The 16,163-nt window shown below is 55.3% G+C and overlaps 1 protein-coding gene across 16 annotated transcripts in view; it reads left to right on the forward strand.

The window, feature by feature from the left end:
• The window catches only part of TCF3 (transcription factor 3), a 77,723-nt gene that overhangs the window by 22,209 nt on the left and 39,351 nt on the right, over positions 1-16,163 (forward strand). For 2 of the 16 annotated variants that reach the window (XM_079328550.1, XM_079328551.1), the window contains exon 1: positions 5,952-5,981. The exons of the other annotated variants lie outside the window; for them this stretch is intronic. In XM_079328550.1, coding sequence (XP_079184676.1) covers positions 5,954-5,981 — 28 coding nt within the window. In that variant the 5' untranslated portion in view covers positions 5,952-5,953. Of the gene's footprint in view, positions 1-5,951; positions 5,982-16,163 lie in introns of those variants that run through there. 16 annotated transcript variants of the gene reach the window in all.

The raw sequence follows: 16,163 nt of genomic DNA on the forward strand, positions 1-16,163 counted from the left end.
GACTTTTGTTCTCCTTTCTCTTCACTCCTTGGAGATCAATTTAATCTGTAAGACAGTTTTTGTTGAGTTTTTTTGTTGTGTTAATGCAGCTGAACTAATATGATTACATTTCCAGATTTGGGTAATGGAATAACAAGTCAGGAAGCTTTTTTTTTTTTTTTTTTAAATAAAGGAGAACTTATGTCACTTCCAAGTCTCCAGTTGGGAAGCTCTTTCCCATTATCAGTTACTCAGAGAGGTTGGGGGCTCTCCTCCCTATAAGTGTCCAAGGCCAGGTGGATGGGGCTTGGGGCAGCCTGTGATAGTGGAAGGTGTCCCTGCCCATGGCAGGGGGTGGAATGAGGTGGGCTTTGAGACACCTTTCCACCCAAACCATTCCATGATTCCATGTTCTGCTCTTGACACAAGGGCTCCTGGGGGCAATGGCCCTGCAGGGACACCCTGACCCTGGGTGCTGCACTTTGTGCTCCATGTCCTAGTTGGCAACAAACACAGAGAAGTGACAAAGATATTGTGGGTACCCAAAAAGATGCATCTGCCCTTTGCCCTGAGAGCTGCCAGGCCAGAGGGGCCGTGTCCCTCCTGCAGAGCTGTGCTTGGGGCAGAGCTTTGCACACCCACCCTTCCTGGGGCACTTTCACCAGCATCTTGAGGCATGTTGGCTTTGCTCATCTCTGTGCTTGCTCTCAGGTTCAGAGCAGGGATCTGGAAAACAGCTCAGCCAAAGCATCTCACAATGGCAACTTCCTTTATAAAAAGAGAAGGATGTTGTGGAGTTGGTGGTTTCCCATTATTTTCCCCAATTTGAGCTTTCTTGCCACTATCCCGCAGTGCCTGCAGTATCAGAAGGAGCCAAAGCTGTTGGAGAGTGTCCAAAGGAGGGACAGGGAGCTGGGGAAGGGCTGAGGAGCAGCTGAGGGCACTGGGCTGGTTCAGCTGGAGCAGAGGAGACTGAGGGGAGACTCCTCGGGGGCTGCAGCTCCTGCCCAGGGGAGGCAGAGGGGCAGGGGCTGAGCTCTGCTCTGGGACAGGAACAGGAGCCCAGCAAGGGCTGGAGCTGTGTCAGGCCTTGGCATGGAGCTCAGGGAAAGGTTCTTCCCCCCGAGGGTGCTGGCACTGCCCAGGCTCCCCAGGGAATGGTCCCAGGGCTGCCAGAGCTGCAGGAGCGTTTGGACACTCTCAGGGATGCTCAGGGGGGGTTGTTGGGGGTCTGGGCAGGGACAGGGGCTGCACTGATGATCCTGAGGGTCACTTCTGACTCAGGGTATTTGAGGATTCTGTGATGCTGTGGGTGCCAGGCTGTGTGTCCTGCTCTGGGATCAGCCTCACTGCTGGGTGGGAGCTCGCTGTGGCTCAGGGTGTCCATGGTATCTCAGGGTCACATTGTGTCACCGAGCTGCTCCTGCCTCCAGGATGGGGTCCTGCCCAGTGGAGCAGAGCAGGAGTGGGGCCATGGTGTTTTCCCTTTTTGGGAATGCTGTAAGAAGGTAGTGACTCACTTTCCATGGAGCTGATAGTTACCCTACCCCTGTCTTGGATTTGTGTTGTGTAGCCAATGGGATTATTTATAACTTAGCCAGCATCCCGAGTCTATTGTTTTTGCAAAGAGCAGGAATGACTAGATGACTTCCTGAGATATTTTTTTTTTGCCACCCCCTCATTTTTTATTTTTTTTAAAATCTGCTTTTCCTTCCAAGTATTATATTTGCCAGTTGGATGCTTTCCCCCCACATCTTCCCCTCCTGATTGTGCATTTGTGCTGCTGACAATCCCACTACCGGTGTTGCTTTAACTCTAAAATCTCTCCCAGGAAAAGCTGGGGCTGTGCCTCAGGAGGGCTGGGACACCTTCCTGTGGCATGAGGGGCTCTCTGGCCTGGTACAGGCTGTGGACTGAGGCAGGAGGCTCTGGCTGTGCCATCAGTGGGAGGCTCTCACCTCTGCACCCTGTGGATGCTTTGGGATGGGAGCTGCATCCAGGAGAAGGATTAGTTTGGTCTGGGATTGCACTGAGCTCTGGGTCAACGTTGTTTCTGCCTCTGTGAATGGTCATTTGGGACAATCCAAAGGTATCACCAGAGCCCAGGGATGTGCAGAGCAAAAGCCATCTCCATGCTGGCACAGCCAGCCTTGGGGACGTGGCAGTGGTGGGCATGGAAGGAGTGGGTCCTGAGTTCCTGTGCTGCTCTCCCAGTGACTGCTCCCATCTGGGCAGTGTTTGCCCCAAACCCTGGAGCTCTCCTGGCTCTTGTCCCCCTTCTCTTTGCCCACCCACCTGCTGTTGATTCACAGTTGGTGTCATGAAGCCCAGCAGCCACTTTAATTAATTAATTAAACACTTCCATGGAAATCAGTGGGGAGTGGGTGCAGGATAAAGGGCAGGGTGGGTTTGTCCAGCTGAGCCATTGGAGCTGCCAGGGGGGACCTGCATGTTGAGCTTCCTTGGGGAGCATCCCCAGTGCCCTGAGGCTGCTGTCCACAGCTTCTCCTCACCCACACAGCTCCACTTTGCACCTTCTTGCTTAACCTTCATGCCTGAGACTCCTGATTTGGCTTTGGTTGGGTCCAGTTTTGGCCGAGTCTGGAGCCTCAGTGGTGCCTGTCCCAGCTGTGTTCCCTTCATGCTCTGCTGTAACGAGCAGCCCCTGAGGTTGGAACGGCTGCAGAAGCGCCCAGGGTGAAACAGCTGAAGGGGAAGGAGCCTGGGCTGCCTTGTGGGCAGCAGAGACCCTGCTCAGCTCCTCTCAGTTTCCATTAGTTCAGAACTCAAACCTGGTGCTTGTTGATGTTAAGCTGCTGTTTCTGGCCGGGGTGCCTGGAGCCTCTGCCTGGCCTCTCCCCATCAGCCACTGAGAGCTGCCTCATGTCCCTTCCCATGGCTCTGGCTCCTTGCTGAGCTGCAGGGAAGCCATGGGAGAAGCTGGAAGTTGTGGTGCTCCCCCTTCCCAGAGCTGGTGGCACTGAGGTGTTGCTGACTTTCCTGTGCTGACTTTCCAGGAACTGCCTGGCTCCACAGGGAAGCATGAGGCTGATCCAAGTGGAGTTCTGTCACGCTGGAAACACCACTTGGATATGAGCAGCTTGGAGTGGAAACGAGTCCTGAATTCTATCCTACAGGGCTTTTACATGCTTCTTACAGAATTCCAGACTTGTTTGGGCTGAAAGGGACCTCAAAGCTCATCCTCTTCCACCCCTGCCATGGCAGGGACACCCCCCACTGTCCCAGGCTGCTCCAGCCCCAGTGTCCAGCCTGGCCTGGGACACTGCCAGGGATCCAGGGGCAGCCACAGCTGCTCTGGGCACCCTGTGCCAGGGCTCCCCACCCTCCCAGGGAACAATTCCTGCCCAATATCCCATCCAGCCCTGCCCTCTGCCACTGGCAGCCATTCCCTGTGTCCTGTCCCTCCATGCCTTCATGGCCAGTTTTGCTTTTCCAGGTTTCCTGTAGTGCAGAGCACCAGGTGTGGGGCAGAAACTGGAGGAATGTCTGTCACCTGAGATCCTGGGCTTGGGGGAGAGATGATGCTCTGAGAAGGGTCTGGGAATTGAGGCATCTCAGGGAAGTGATGTCTGGAATCCTGAGTTCACAGCAAACTTCTGGGGCTCTGTTTGGCTGCTTGTTTTAGTCACCACTGGAGGTTCCTTAGGCCCAGCAATTCACTTGCTTCTGTGGGAGCTGCTGGTGACACCTTTACAGCCCAAGCAGAGCAGGTTTGTGCATCCCAGAGGATGCCTGTGCTGGGCTGCTCCTGCTGCTGCTTGTCTTCATTCCTGTGAGGTTTTCCAGCTGCCCAGGCACCCTTGTGCTGGCTCCTTCCCATCCCAGACACTCAGTTGTTTGGGGTTTCTCCCTTAGCTCATCAGTGTCATCACAGGCACTGAGTGATGTCTTGAGTGTAGTGCTGCTACAATTCCATCCCATCTGGCTCACTGCAGCATTTCCCTGGAGCATTGGGCAAAGCCATGCTGGGTGGCACTGAATTCCCAATTCCTGCTGGCCCTCGGGTTCCTTTAAATTGAAGAGCATAGGAAATAAAGCTGAGTGAAAAGATGGAGAGCTCCCCATGGCCAGCAGGACCTGAGGGGCTGGCAGGAGCATCTCCCCCAGCTCCCTGCCCTGCCCAGCCCTCCTGGGTCAGCTCAGAAATAGAGAAGAGCCCTTCTCCCCCAGCTTGCTTTGTATTTTTAAAATCATTGTGGTTTTTTTTGTTCTGTTTTCTTTAAATAATTTTCTAAAAAGTTGAAACTGTAGAACTGGGGGTTTTTTTTACCCAAAGAAGAAAACTGAAAGATGGGTGAGACATTGTGGTTTGGAGCACCAGTTGTAAATAAATTTTTGGGTGCTCCAGCATGTCAGTCTTTCCCACCTGGAGAGTGAGTACTTCTCCCAGGAGCTGTGTTTGTCCATGCAGGTCTTCCAGGGATAATCTGTGTCACTGTACTTTGTGCCAATAAAAAGCTGAGCTGGCTCAGCTCTGGGCTCTGCTGCCTCTCTAGCTTTGCCCTCATTTTTGGGCAAGTCTCTCCATCTGTACAATGGCAGAAAGAGTTTTGTTCCCTGGAGAGGCTTAGAGGTTTAACACTTACAAAGTGCTTTGAGATCTGCAGATAAAGGAAAGCCAAACAATAACCAGTGCCCAGGGTTGCCGAAGGAGTCCCCAGGATCACCATGGCAGAGCTGTGCAGGATTGGGTGGAGATGGCTTTTGTGAGAGGGAAAAACTGCTCCAGCTGCAGCACTGGTGCTGACCCGGCCTTCAATGGGCTACTGGCAAGGAGATAACAAGGAGATAATATCATGGAATCACGGAGTGCTTTGGGCTGAAGAGACCTTAGGGATCCTCCATTCCCACCCCAGCCATGGCAGGGACACCTTCACTGTCCCAGGCTGCTCCAGCCCCAATGACACTGCCAGGGATCCAGGGGCAGCCCCAGCTGCTCTGGGCACCCTGTGCCAGGGCTCTCCACCCTCATCTGTAGATCAGAGCATGACTGGAGCACTTGGGTGATTTTTTCCAGGGCTCCCTAGTAACAATCCTGATCTGGAAGAGATGCTGTCCATTTGCTCTTTGCTCTCCAGGCAGCGCTTCATAAACTCCCTGGTAAACCAGATCCACCCATAAACTTCATTGGGTTTCCTTTCACTGCGTGTCCGTGCAGCGAAGTGCCGGCAGTCCGCAGACAAAGGCGGGCAGGGTGGGCAGGACAGGACGGGCGCCGGGAGCAGGGAGCAGGGAACCGGGAGCAGGGACAAGGAGCAGGGAGCAGGGAGCCGGGGGCAGGGAGCCGGGAGCCGGGAGCCGGGACAAGGAACAGGAAGCCGGGGGCAGGGAGCCGGGAGCAGGGGCAGGGAGCCGGGAGGAGGGAGCAGGGAGGAGGGAGCCGGGAGCAGGGAGCCGGGGGCAGGGAGCAGGGAGCCGGGGGCAGGGAGCCGGGACGAGGGAGCAGGGAGCCGGGGGCAGGGAGCAGGGAGCCGGGGGCAGGGAGCGGGAGCAGGGAGGAGGGAGCAGGGAGCCGGGAGCAGGGAGCCGGGGGCAGGGAGCCGGGGGCAGGGAGCCGGGAGCAGGGAGGAGGGAGCAGGGAGCCGGGGGCAGGGAGCAGGGAGCTGGGAGCCGGGGGCAGGGAGCGGGAGCAGGGAGGAGGGAGCAGGGAGCCGGGAGCAGGGAGCCGGGGGCAGGGAGCCGGGAGGAGGGAGCTGGGAGGAGGGAGCCGGGAGCAGGGAGCCGGGGGCAGGGAGCCGGGAGCAGGGGGCAGGGAGGAGGGAGCCGGGGGCAGGGAGCCGGGGGCAGGGAGCAGGGAGCCGGGGGCAGGGAGGAGGGAGCCGGGAGCAGGGAGCCGGGGGCAGGGAGCCGGGAGCCGGGAGCAGGAAGAAGGGAGCCGGGAGCCGAGGCCGGGGGCCGGGGGCCGCTCCTCCCTCGGCGGGCCGGGCCGGAGCGCTGGGAGCGGAGCGGGGCCATGGCAGCGCAGAGCCAGCTGTGCGGGGGTACGTGCTGCTGCCACACATCTGGCACGGGCTGCAGGGGAGGGCAGAGGATGGCGTGTGCAGGGAGCGGGTTTGGAGCGGGTTTGCTCTCCAGGGATCCAGCCGGGATTGTGCCGGCATCTTCCTCCTCAGCTTTTCGGTGCTGTTGGGCAGGAACTGAGAGCTTTAAAGCTGCTTGAGAGCACTCAGCCCTCTTTGGGAGCAGGACAGCTCAGCTTCGTCTGCTGCCTCCCCTCTGTGCGTGCCCAGGTCCCCTGAGCCTGTCAGAGCTGTGAGCAGGGCAGGGCTGCAGGAGGAGAGGGGACACAGCACTAAGTCCAGCTGAGGGTCACCCCTGCTCCCCATGCTGTGAGCCTGGCACTGGCACAATTTATTGCTGTGTTGTTAATTGCTGTGGTGACATGGCCTGGGTGTGGGGTTTGCCTGTCCTACGAGGGGCTTGTAGGATGGTTTTTATTTCAGGTGGTTTTAGATATGAATCAAACAAAGCACAGTCCCTGGAGGTGGTCTGGCTTTGATTGGAGCAACTTGTGATGTGGAATTGTAACTTAAGAGGAACCATTTCATCTGAATCGCTGCACATGGTGCCTGCTTTGAACTGAGATGGGGTACAGGGACGCCTTGGGAAACCTGCACCTCTGAGTTTTAAATAAACATGGCTTGTGTGTAGATGAGGCAGCATCCTGGCTGCAGATGGGGCTCTCTCTGGGATGCCAGGAAGCAGCTGAGCTTTGGCATGCTGCAAGATCAGGGGAATTGCAGGTTGGACAGAGCTGTGCAAGCCCAGGAGCAGGTTCCCATGAGCTCCCTGGAATAGTGGAAGATGTCCCTGCCCTTGCAGGAGGTGGAACAAGATGAGCTTTAAGGTCCCTTCCTACCTGAACAATTGTGGGACTCTGTGAGAGAGATAAAGCTCTGTGCCCAAGGTGAGCAGAGGTCAGTGTGTGCTCCTCTCCCTGACCACAGCAGCGTGAGCAGGAGCTGGATGAACAGCCCCAGAGTGTGGTGGATCCTGGGCACCAGAGAGATTGATAACAGCTTGTTTCCCCTTGATTCTGTCAGGGAATGAGGGGTCTGATGGGAGCAGCCAGGGCAGTTCCTCCCTCCAGCCTGCCCCTGCTCCCTGTGCCATGGTGGGGCTCGGAGAGGCCAAGGTGTGGGGCTGTGGTTTTGCAAACCAGCTGCCAGCAAAGATCTTCCTCTTCCCATCCATCCTGGCCTGCCCCATCTTGGGGGCTTCTGGGGCACGCTGTGCTCCAAATGGGGAACTGATTTTCTTTGGGTTTCCTGCTGCCTTACATGTTCAGCAGCCCCTGAAAAGTCCAGCAAACCCAGAACTCCCTCAAGAGAAATGCAGGGTGAGAAGGGCCCTTTCCTCCCACAGCAGCCAGTGCTGCCATGCCCTGAGCCACTGCTGAACCTGCTGCAGTGAGGATCTGCAGGAAGTTTTGTCAGGGGCCAGCAGAGCTCACGTGCTGGAGGCAGTCCAGGGATTTGGGGATGACTTTGGTCCTTGTTTTCCTTGCAGCACTAGGCTGGGAATGGTGCTTTTTTGGTTGGTTGGTTGTTTTGGAGGGGGTTTTTTTGTTTGGTTTGGGTTTTTTTTTTCCATTCTCATTTTTATACATATAATTTAATTTTCATTTTATTTCAAACTTGCATTTGAAAATACAGCCACTTTCCTTTGAGACAGCAGCTTCTCATCCACAGTGGTGAGCTCAGCTCTCACCATCCCAGCAAACTGCAGCTCCAGGTTTTTAACTGCTGCAGCTCTTTTTGTTCATGTAGGAAAACATTTCTTTGAGCTTCTCATAGTTAAAAGAAAACAGTCTTTGAGTAAAATATCAGAGGAGCTTGTTAATGGTCAGTTTTCCTAGCCAGCTGTATTAAGATTCCTGATAAGGACTGTTAGTGCTTGGCTTGACAAAAGTACCAGAAATGGAAGCCTTGTGTAGAGGAGACCCAGAGAAGATAATGGAATGGGTCTCTCTTTGTCTCAGCTTGTTGTGAGCAGCAGAGAGCTCTGGAAGGGCTGCTCTGGGCTGTGAGGCCAGGCTGAGGCTGCTGTGGGTTTGCCACGCTGCCCATGGGGCAGGGAGGGGAAACTGCCTCCCACCTTCCCTCCACAGCCCAAACAATGGTCAGTGTGTGCCCAGGGCACCAGGAGAGATGGCAATAAAAATAACAAAATCTGCTTTCCTGAGTTCTCCGGGACTTCCAAGGAGTTGAGCAGTGGGGTTTTTTGAGGGCATTTTTTGTTGCCCAGCACAAGGGATGAGACCAAGGAGCACCAGCTCCTGCCAGGTGCTGTTGATGCCAAAGTTACAGCCAGGAAATGGTTTAAAATGTGCAGGCAGGAGAAAGGTGCTGGTTAGTGCTGGGAAAGAGGAGGATCCATGCTACTCATGGAGTGCCATCTGCTGGCACCTCACCCGTGCCACCCTTTGCCCAGGGACAGCGTGGGTGAGGGGGGGGGACACAGTGGGTGCCCAGCCTGGGGGGATGGTGAGGATGGGCTCCCTTTGCACTCCCTGCCCCTCACAGAGCAGGAGGAGCCCAGCAGCACCTGCCCAGGGTGGCACAGCCCAGCCAGAGCTGGTGCCACCACACCCATCACACACAGGCTGCATGCAGCCTGCCCTTGGCTCTGTCCTGTCCTCTTCCTGGAGCTGCCCCAGGCACTTCTCTACATCCCAAACCAGGTACACATTCAGGTTTATAAAACCTCCTCCCCACCAGCCCGGGGCTGAAATCCCTCCACCAGTGTTTAGGCACAGTTGGAGATGTGTGTTGGGAGCTGGATTTAGGGACAAGGGGACGAGGGCACCAGGGGCTGGAGCAACTTCTTGGTGTCTGCTGAGCTGTGTGTGGTGAGCAAAGTCTGGAGGGCTGATGAACAGCCTAAAGCCACAGTGCCATGCACCAGTGACTCCTGCTGAGGGCATGAGGGCTGCTGGCCCTGCCCCATACACTCCAGAAGCCTTGGTGGCCTTAAAGCTGATGGATTGGGATTTGTATTCAGGTAAACTCTTCCTGTGACTTCTACTTTTGGTTTTAGGGCTACCAGGGGAATTTAGGGCATGGGGTATGGTTATATAAAGATGTGGATCCTTTCAGGGCAGGGGACAAGTGACATCTTGAGGTGTTTATGTTTAAAGAGGGGGGAAAAGAGTTGTGGTTCATGGAAATGGTGCTTTGTAGGAGCAAGTGGATTGAATTCAGTCTTTTTTAATGCAATTTAAATAATCAATGGCCTATTCAATTACAGAACTATTTGGCAGAGCTCTAAATAGGTCACATCTGTCTTTAAATTGTTCTTCAGGTAAATACCTCACTGTGTGGTGTCACATGGACCAAAATTCTGTAAGAGATGCTGTCTGGGAGGGAGAACTCTTTGGCTGTACACACAGTTATCCCCAAAACTCTGCATCTGGTGTGCTCTGACCCATGGATTTGCTTTGGGGATTCCTTTTGAAGCCTGGCTTATATATTTTGGGTATATCCAGCTCCTGAAGTTTGCAGCCCTGAGGTTGCTGGCTGTGACTGGACATGGCTGGGGGCTTTGTTGGCAGCTTCTGTGTTGCTCTCGGGGGCCAGGATGGAATCCTGAGCCCGCTGGGCCCCAGGAATGCTCAGCCTGGGAAAGGGGAAAACAAAAACAGCGACTTTTGTTGTGGTGACCAGAGCCTGGAGGTTACTCTCGAGCAGAAGCCGGGGCTGAGGGAGAGAGGCAGGTGGTGCTGAGAACGCTTTGTTTGGGAAAGTTTTCCTCATTGTGTCCAGCAATTCTTCTGAGATGATCCTTCCTGTGGGCTGAATCATCGTCTGGGCCAGAGCTGGCTCCCTGCAGCATCCTGTGCCCCGGGGGCATCCCAGGGCCCAGCACCCCCAGCCCCTGGGCTGGCAGTGACCATCCCTGGCTGCCTGCTCACCCTCTGGGGTCTGCATTTCCCGAGGGAGCTCGCAGCAATTCATGGATTACAGCACAAGTCATTCCCCAGCAACCCTCTCCCTCCTGAGAGAAGGCTCACAAACAAACTGCCAAGGCCACCCTGGTGGGGTGTACGTGTGTTTGGCCATTTCCCCAAGTAATTTCCACATTATTTGGAAGCCACCCTTAATTTGTCTAATTTTTAACAGCCCCTGGCCTCCCTACCTGTAGGGCTGCAGCAGTGCAGGGCTGGGAGGGCTCACGTACACACAGCTGGCACTGCCTGCCTGTTTGATATCAAATGCCTCTCTGGCAAACTTCTGGGGGTTTTTTTTGGTCACTTGTAGGAAAACAAGCTTCTGTCCCCATTTGTCTTCTCAGTGAGTAATGGAAACCAAGTGGGAGATGATTTCTGTTCCCCAGTGTTCCGGTTGCATCTCTGTGGCTATAATTTGATTTTACATTGCAAATTAAACAATACTTGGAAAGATGCAAATCAGAGCGGAAATAGAGGTGGGTGCTGCTGAGTGGAGTGAGTGGGGTTGTTGCAGCTCCTCTGAGCATGTATGGGGGTGTGCAAAACACCCCATGGGCCGAGGAGCATGAGAGGTCACTGGGGGTGTCCCAGGGGACCCAGCGTGTTTCAGCCTTCAGGCTGCTGAGTTCCCTTTCCTGCTCTGCACGATGAGTTCTCTCCCTTTGGAGACTAATCCATGTGTGAGTGTGGAGTGTCTGTGCCTGTCAGGAATGTGCAACTCTGTGGTACAATAAATGACCTGGAAAAACTAGGATGTGGATTTAGACTCAGTCTTCTCCCTGATGCTTTCTGTTTAGTGAAATATAACCCCTGGTCTTGGGAATAGCCCTGCATCTACTGAATTTCTATGTTTGTTGTAGCAGATGTGTTGATGTTGATTGCATGTGAGTCAGAAACAGGGAAGGTTCTCCACAGGGCTATCTGTGCATTTATGGGAGAATGGATGGAGAGCAGCCCTGGGGAGAAGGATTTGGGGTGTTGGTGGGTGAGAGGCTCAAGCTGCCCCAGCCATGGGCACTGACCCAGAAACCCCCCTGTGCTGGGCTGAGCCCCCAGCGTGGGCAGCAGGGCAGGGGGGGATTCTGCCCCTCTGCCTGCTCAGGTGAGACCCCACCTGCAGAGCTGCCCCAGCCCTGGGCAGCAGCAGCAGGAGGACGTGGAGCTGCTGCAGCCAGTGCAGAGGAACCAGGGAGATGCTGCAAGGGCTGGAGCCCCTCTGCTCTGGGGACAGGCTGGCAGAGCTGGGGGTGCTCACCTGGAGAAGAGAAGGCTCCAGGGAGAGCTGAGAGCCCCTGGCAGGGCCTAAAGGGGCTCCAGGAGAGCTGGAGAGGGACTGGGGACAAGGGGTGGAGGGACAGGACACAGGGAATGGCTGCCAGTGGCAGAGGGCAGGGCTGGATGGGATATTGGGCAGGAATTGTTCCCTGGGAGGGTGGGGAGCCCTGGCACAGGGTGCCCAGAGCAGCTGTGGCTGCCCCTGGATCCCTGGCAGTGCCCCAGGCCAGGCTGGACATTGGGGCTGGAGCAGCCAGGGACAGTGGGGGTGTCCCTGCCATGGCAGGGGTGGCACTGAGGGGCTTTTATGTCCCTTCCAACCCAAATCTCTCCATGATTCTGTGATGACAGACACTGTGCTGTGTGACACTGCAAGGGGGGTACCACTGGGTCGGGTCTGGGCCACCTCTTGTTTTTCTGCAGGGTTGGGTTTATCTCAAGCTGCTTCCATAGTTTTGGGACATTCCCCTTGTGCTCTCCCAGCCACCACGGTCCCTGTCACCCACCCTGTCACACTGCATGGCACTGCAGGGCTGTGGTGTCCCCCACACCTCACACTGGGTGTGTTTCCAGATACACAGAGGGAGCAGAGCTGCCCCTCCAAAGCACGACTGACATGAGGGACAATGAAGAAAAGCAGCTCCTCTGACACCTGTTGTGGGTCTGACTCAGCCCAGTGTTATTCTTGGTCCATTTCCCTGCACTTTAGTCTCTTGGACCCTCTTTGACATCCTGCTTCTTGCAGGGCTGTCAGGCTGGGATGGAGGCTGCTGAGGGCCATGGGGAGGTTTGTCCTGGAGAGGCTGGGGACAGGGGACACGGTGGGTTCATCCCGCGGGCTCGTGACCTTTAGGAAGCCCTGGCTGTGTTATCCTCCATCCCCTTCTCCTGCTGCTCCTTTGTGCTCGTGTTTGGTCACTGCTGGCCTTTGTTTTTACAGCTGGGGGAAGTGTTTTGAGCTTTAAAGTTTATTTTCTTCCCTCTGGTTGTCGTCACAGGTTTGTTTTCTTTCTCCGTGTGGCATCTTGCTGGCTCTCCCAGGGGCTGGGAGAGGGACTGGCTGCTGCTCTTGGGGCTCATGCTGGAGGGAGCAGGATCTTCCCTGCATTTGGGAGGCCCAAAAGCCTCTCTGCCTTCACCTCTCTCACTGGATTTTTATCACAGAATCCCAGAATGGCTTGGGCTGAAAGGGACCTCAAAGCCCCTCAGTGCTACCCCTGCCACAGCAGGGACACCCCCCACTGTCCCAGGCTGCTCCAGCCCCAATGTCCAGCCTGGCCTGGGGCACTGCCAGGGATCCAGGGGCAGCCACAGCTGCTCTGGGCACCCTGTGCCAGGGCTCCCCACCCTCCCTGGGAGCAATTCCTGCCCAATATCCCATCCAGCCCTGCCCTCTGCCACTGGCAGCCATTCCCTGTGTCCTGTCCCTCCATCCCTTGTCCCCAGTCCCTCTCCAGCTCTCCTGGAGCCCATTTAGGCCCTGCCAGGGGCTCTGAGCTCTCCCTGGAGCCTTCTCTTCTCCAGGTGAGCACCCCCAGCTCTGCCAGCCTGTCCCCAGAGCAGAGGGGCTCCAGCCCTTGCAGCATCTCCCTGGTTCCTCTGCACTGGCTGCAGCAGCTCCACGTCCTCCTGCTGCTGCTGCCCAGGGCTGGGGCAGCTCTGCAGGTGGGGTCTCACCTGAGCAGGCAGAGGGGCAGAATCCCCCCCTGCCCTGCTGCCCACGCTGGGGGCTCAGCCCAGCACAGGGGGGTTTCTGGGTCAGTGCCCATGGCTGGGGCAGCTTGAGCCTCTCACCCACCAACACCCCAAATCCTTCTCCCCAGGGCTGCTCCCATCCATCCATCCATCCATCCATCCATCCATCCATCCATCCATCCATCCATCCATCCATTCATCCATCCATCCCCATTTTTTTAGTTTAATACATCCTGTCCAGTCTGACCTATCCTTCAGGAGGAGCACGACCCAACAGTTCAGTACTGGTGTGAATCTTGGCACCCTGGGTCAGATCCTTGGCCATGTTCTAGAACAGGGGATGGTGGCTGTGCCCCAGTGCCACCATGGGCACCCTGTGCAGTCTGTACAAGGCCATGATGATACCTGGGCTGGCCCAACTCATTATTTCCTTAATGATGACTTAAAGGCAAGCTTTTATTTTGATTACCATAAAATCACTCCCCAAAATCCAGTGGGGACCTTTCTTTAGACCTGCAAATATGACTTGTGTCTAAAGTGAATGATGACTGAATTTGCTGGTTGGGTTTTGTTGGTTCTTTCCAAAACTTCCTCACCCCTGTGCTGGTTTGTACATTTATTATAGCATATAATTGTTACTGTTTATGCACATAGTGGGGCTGTTAGTGTGTCATGAGCAGGGCCAGGAGTTGGACTCAGTGATCCTTGTGGATCCCTTCCAGCTCAGGACAGTCCAGGATTCTGTTTCTGGGATGTCACACCAGCACCCCCAAAACTGACCTGGCTGCTGCCTTGAGGCCTGTCTTGTCCTTTGGAGCAGTTTCAGTGATACCAGAGCATCTTCCAAAAGACCAGGAGGTGCTCAAGTTCTTTTTTGACTCTTCCCCCTCTTTGTGGTTTTGTTTGGTTTTGGTGTAGGTTCAGTTTCTCCCCATAGTTATCCTTCCTGGAAAGCCAATGGGAAATGGTTCATTTTTCCTCCTCTTCTCTGGTTTTCTCCTATTTTTCCCCAACTTCAAACATTTCCTAAGCCCCATCTGTGTGTGTGCAGAAACTGCTGAACTGGAATACAGTGCAGGAGATGGCAAGCAGATGCTGAGCAGAGGAATTAGCAATCACCAAAGTGGTTGCATCAGCTTTTTGAAGTCAAAAATTATCCCTGAGTGCACATTTGGGGATGGGGCAGCAGCAGCAGGTGTTTCTCTGAATCAGGGGGGTGTGTGGGGTGGATGGGTCTGTTGTGGCTGTGGGTTCTGGGTTCATTTATCATCACAGAGGTAAAGGGGCAGAATCTGCCTCAGAAATGGTGCAGGGATCTGTGAGTTTAATGTGGGTGCTGTTGTGTGTCTTCCCTTGGGGTGCCTGCTCTGGGGGATGGTGTCACTGGGCTCCCCTGGTCCAGAGCATCTGTTTATGGAGTCCTGGAATATCCTGAGCTGGAAAGGACCCACAGAGATCATCCCTGAGAGTGTCCAAATGCTCCTGCAGCTCTGGCAGCCTTGGGACCATTCCCTGGGGAGCCTGGGCAGTGCCAGCACCCTTGGGGGGAAGAACCTTTCCCTGAGCTCCCTGCCAAGGCCTGACACAGCTCCAGCCCTTGCTGGGCTCCTGGCCCAGAGGGAAATGCCACCTGGCCCATTCGATGTCCTTGGACAGGTCAGGACATCCCAGCCCCCTTCCATGGGCAGGGACACCCTCCACCATCCCAGGCTGCTCCAAGCCCCATGCAGCCTGGACTTGGACACTTGCAGGGCAGCAGAACAGCTGAGCTGCACTGTCCCAACCAGTCAGTTCTGGTCCTACCTCAAATTTCCAGGCAGGGAAAGGGGCAAAACATCCTCTGACCTACCCCATGAGCAGAGCCCTCCAGGGTGGCATTGCCAGGGACCTCGTGCTGCCCTCCAGGTGTTCAGGGTGGATTTTTTATTCCCCCCTCCCCCTTTATTTTGATTTTAATTGTTTTGTCGTGCAGCGGGAAAAGGAAGTGAACAAATTGTATGGTCCCCTCCACAATCGACGTCCTGTAAACAGCTCCCGGCTGCCTTCCACTCACAGCTGTTTTTTCCTATTTGGGGGTGGATGGGGCTGGTAAATAAACAGGAATTCTGGGAGCTGCTTCCAGCACCCCCTTTTCCTCACAGGGGCTGTGCCAGCCCCTCAGAGCCTTTCCTGGGGGGTGCCTGGGTGACTTGTTCCTCAGCAAGTAGAGCCACCTCTCATCAGGAAAAACAACTTTGCTGGTTTTCCTGGGACTAAAGCTAATTACTAGTCGACTAATTTTATTGATTTCCAATCCCTTTTAGCAGAGATTTTGCTGTGGGGCTGATTGCCAGAGCGATTAGCACACAAAGCCGCTTAATTTGGAAGTGTTTATCAAGCAGCCTTCTGTCACCTCTGCTTCAAATCAAACTGCAGTGGCACCAATGGCCCTGCCTGTGCTGGCCCTGCCTGTGCTGGCCCTGCCTGTCCCTCCCTGCCTGTGCTGGCCCTGCCTGTGCTGTCCCTGCCTGTCCCTCCCTGCCTGTGCTGTCCCTGCCTGTCCCTCCCTGCCTGTGCTGGCCCTGCCTGTGCTGGCCCTGCCTGTGCTGTCCCTGCCTGTCCCTCCCTGCCTGTGCTGTCCCTGCCTGTCCCTCCCTGCCTGTGCTGGCCCTGCCTGTGCTGTCCCTGCCTGTCCCTCCCTGCCTGTGCTGGCTTGTGTGTCCCACCCCGAGGGAGGCAGCTGGGGAGCCAGGGCTGCTCTGGGTTAAATAACCATGATCTTTAAGGCTTCTTCCCAGCCAAACCATTCCATGGATCTAAGTATTCCATGAGCTTGAAAAGCTGATGGCTGTGGGGTTTTACTCCCAGCTGCCATCACATCTTTGTCCTGCTCAAGCCCTTGGGCACTGCTGTGGCTGCAGAGCTGGAATTTCCCTCCTGGCCCTTAAATCCCCACCATGGGCACTGTGTGATCTCTCATGAGGATGGAAGATGCACCTTCATGGCAGCCACAGCTGCTTCCAAAACTCCTCCAGCCACAGGAGGGATTTGGCCTAAATATTTTTAATAGAATTAAAAAAAAAAAAAAAAAAAAAAAAAAAAAAAAAAAAAAAAAAGCCTGGCCCAGTCATTTTGCTGGAAGCAGATTAGGGAGGGCAGATTGTGGAGGCCAGGGGGAGGGAGAGGCTCAGCCTGGCTCAGTCACAGCTCCAGCAGAACAGGAGCCCCAGCAGTGTCACCCCTGGGGCTGCTGTGAGGGACCCTC

This window comes from Erithacus rubecula, assembly GCF_903797595.1.
Source record: "Erithacus rubecula genome assembly, chromosome: 28".
Taxonomy (NCBI): domain Eukaryota; kingdom Metazoa; phylum Chordata; class Aves; order Passeriformes; family Muscicapidae; genus Erithacus; species Erithacus rubecula.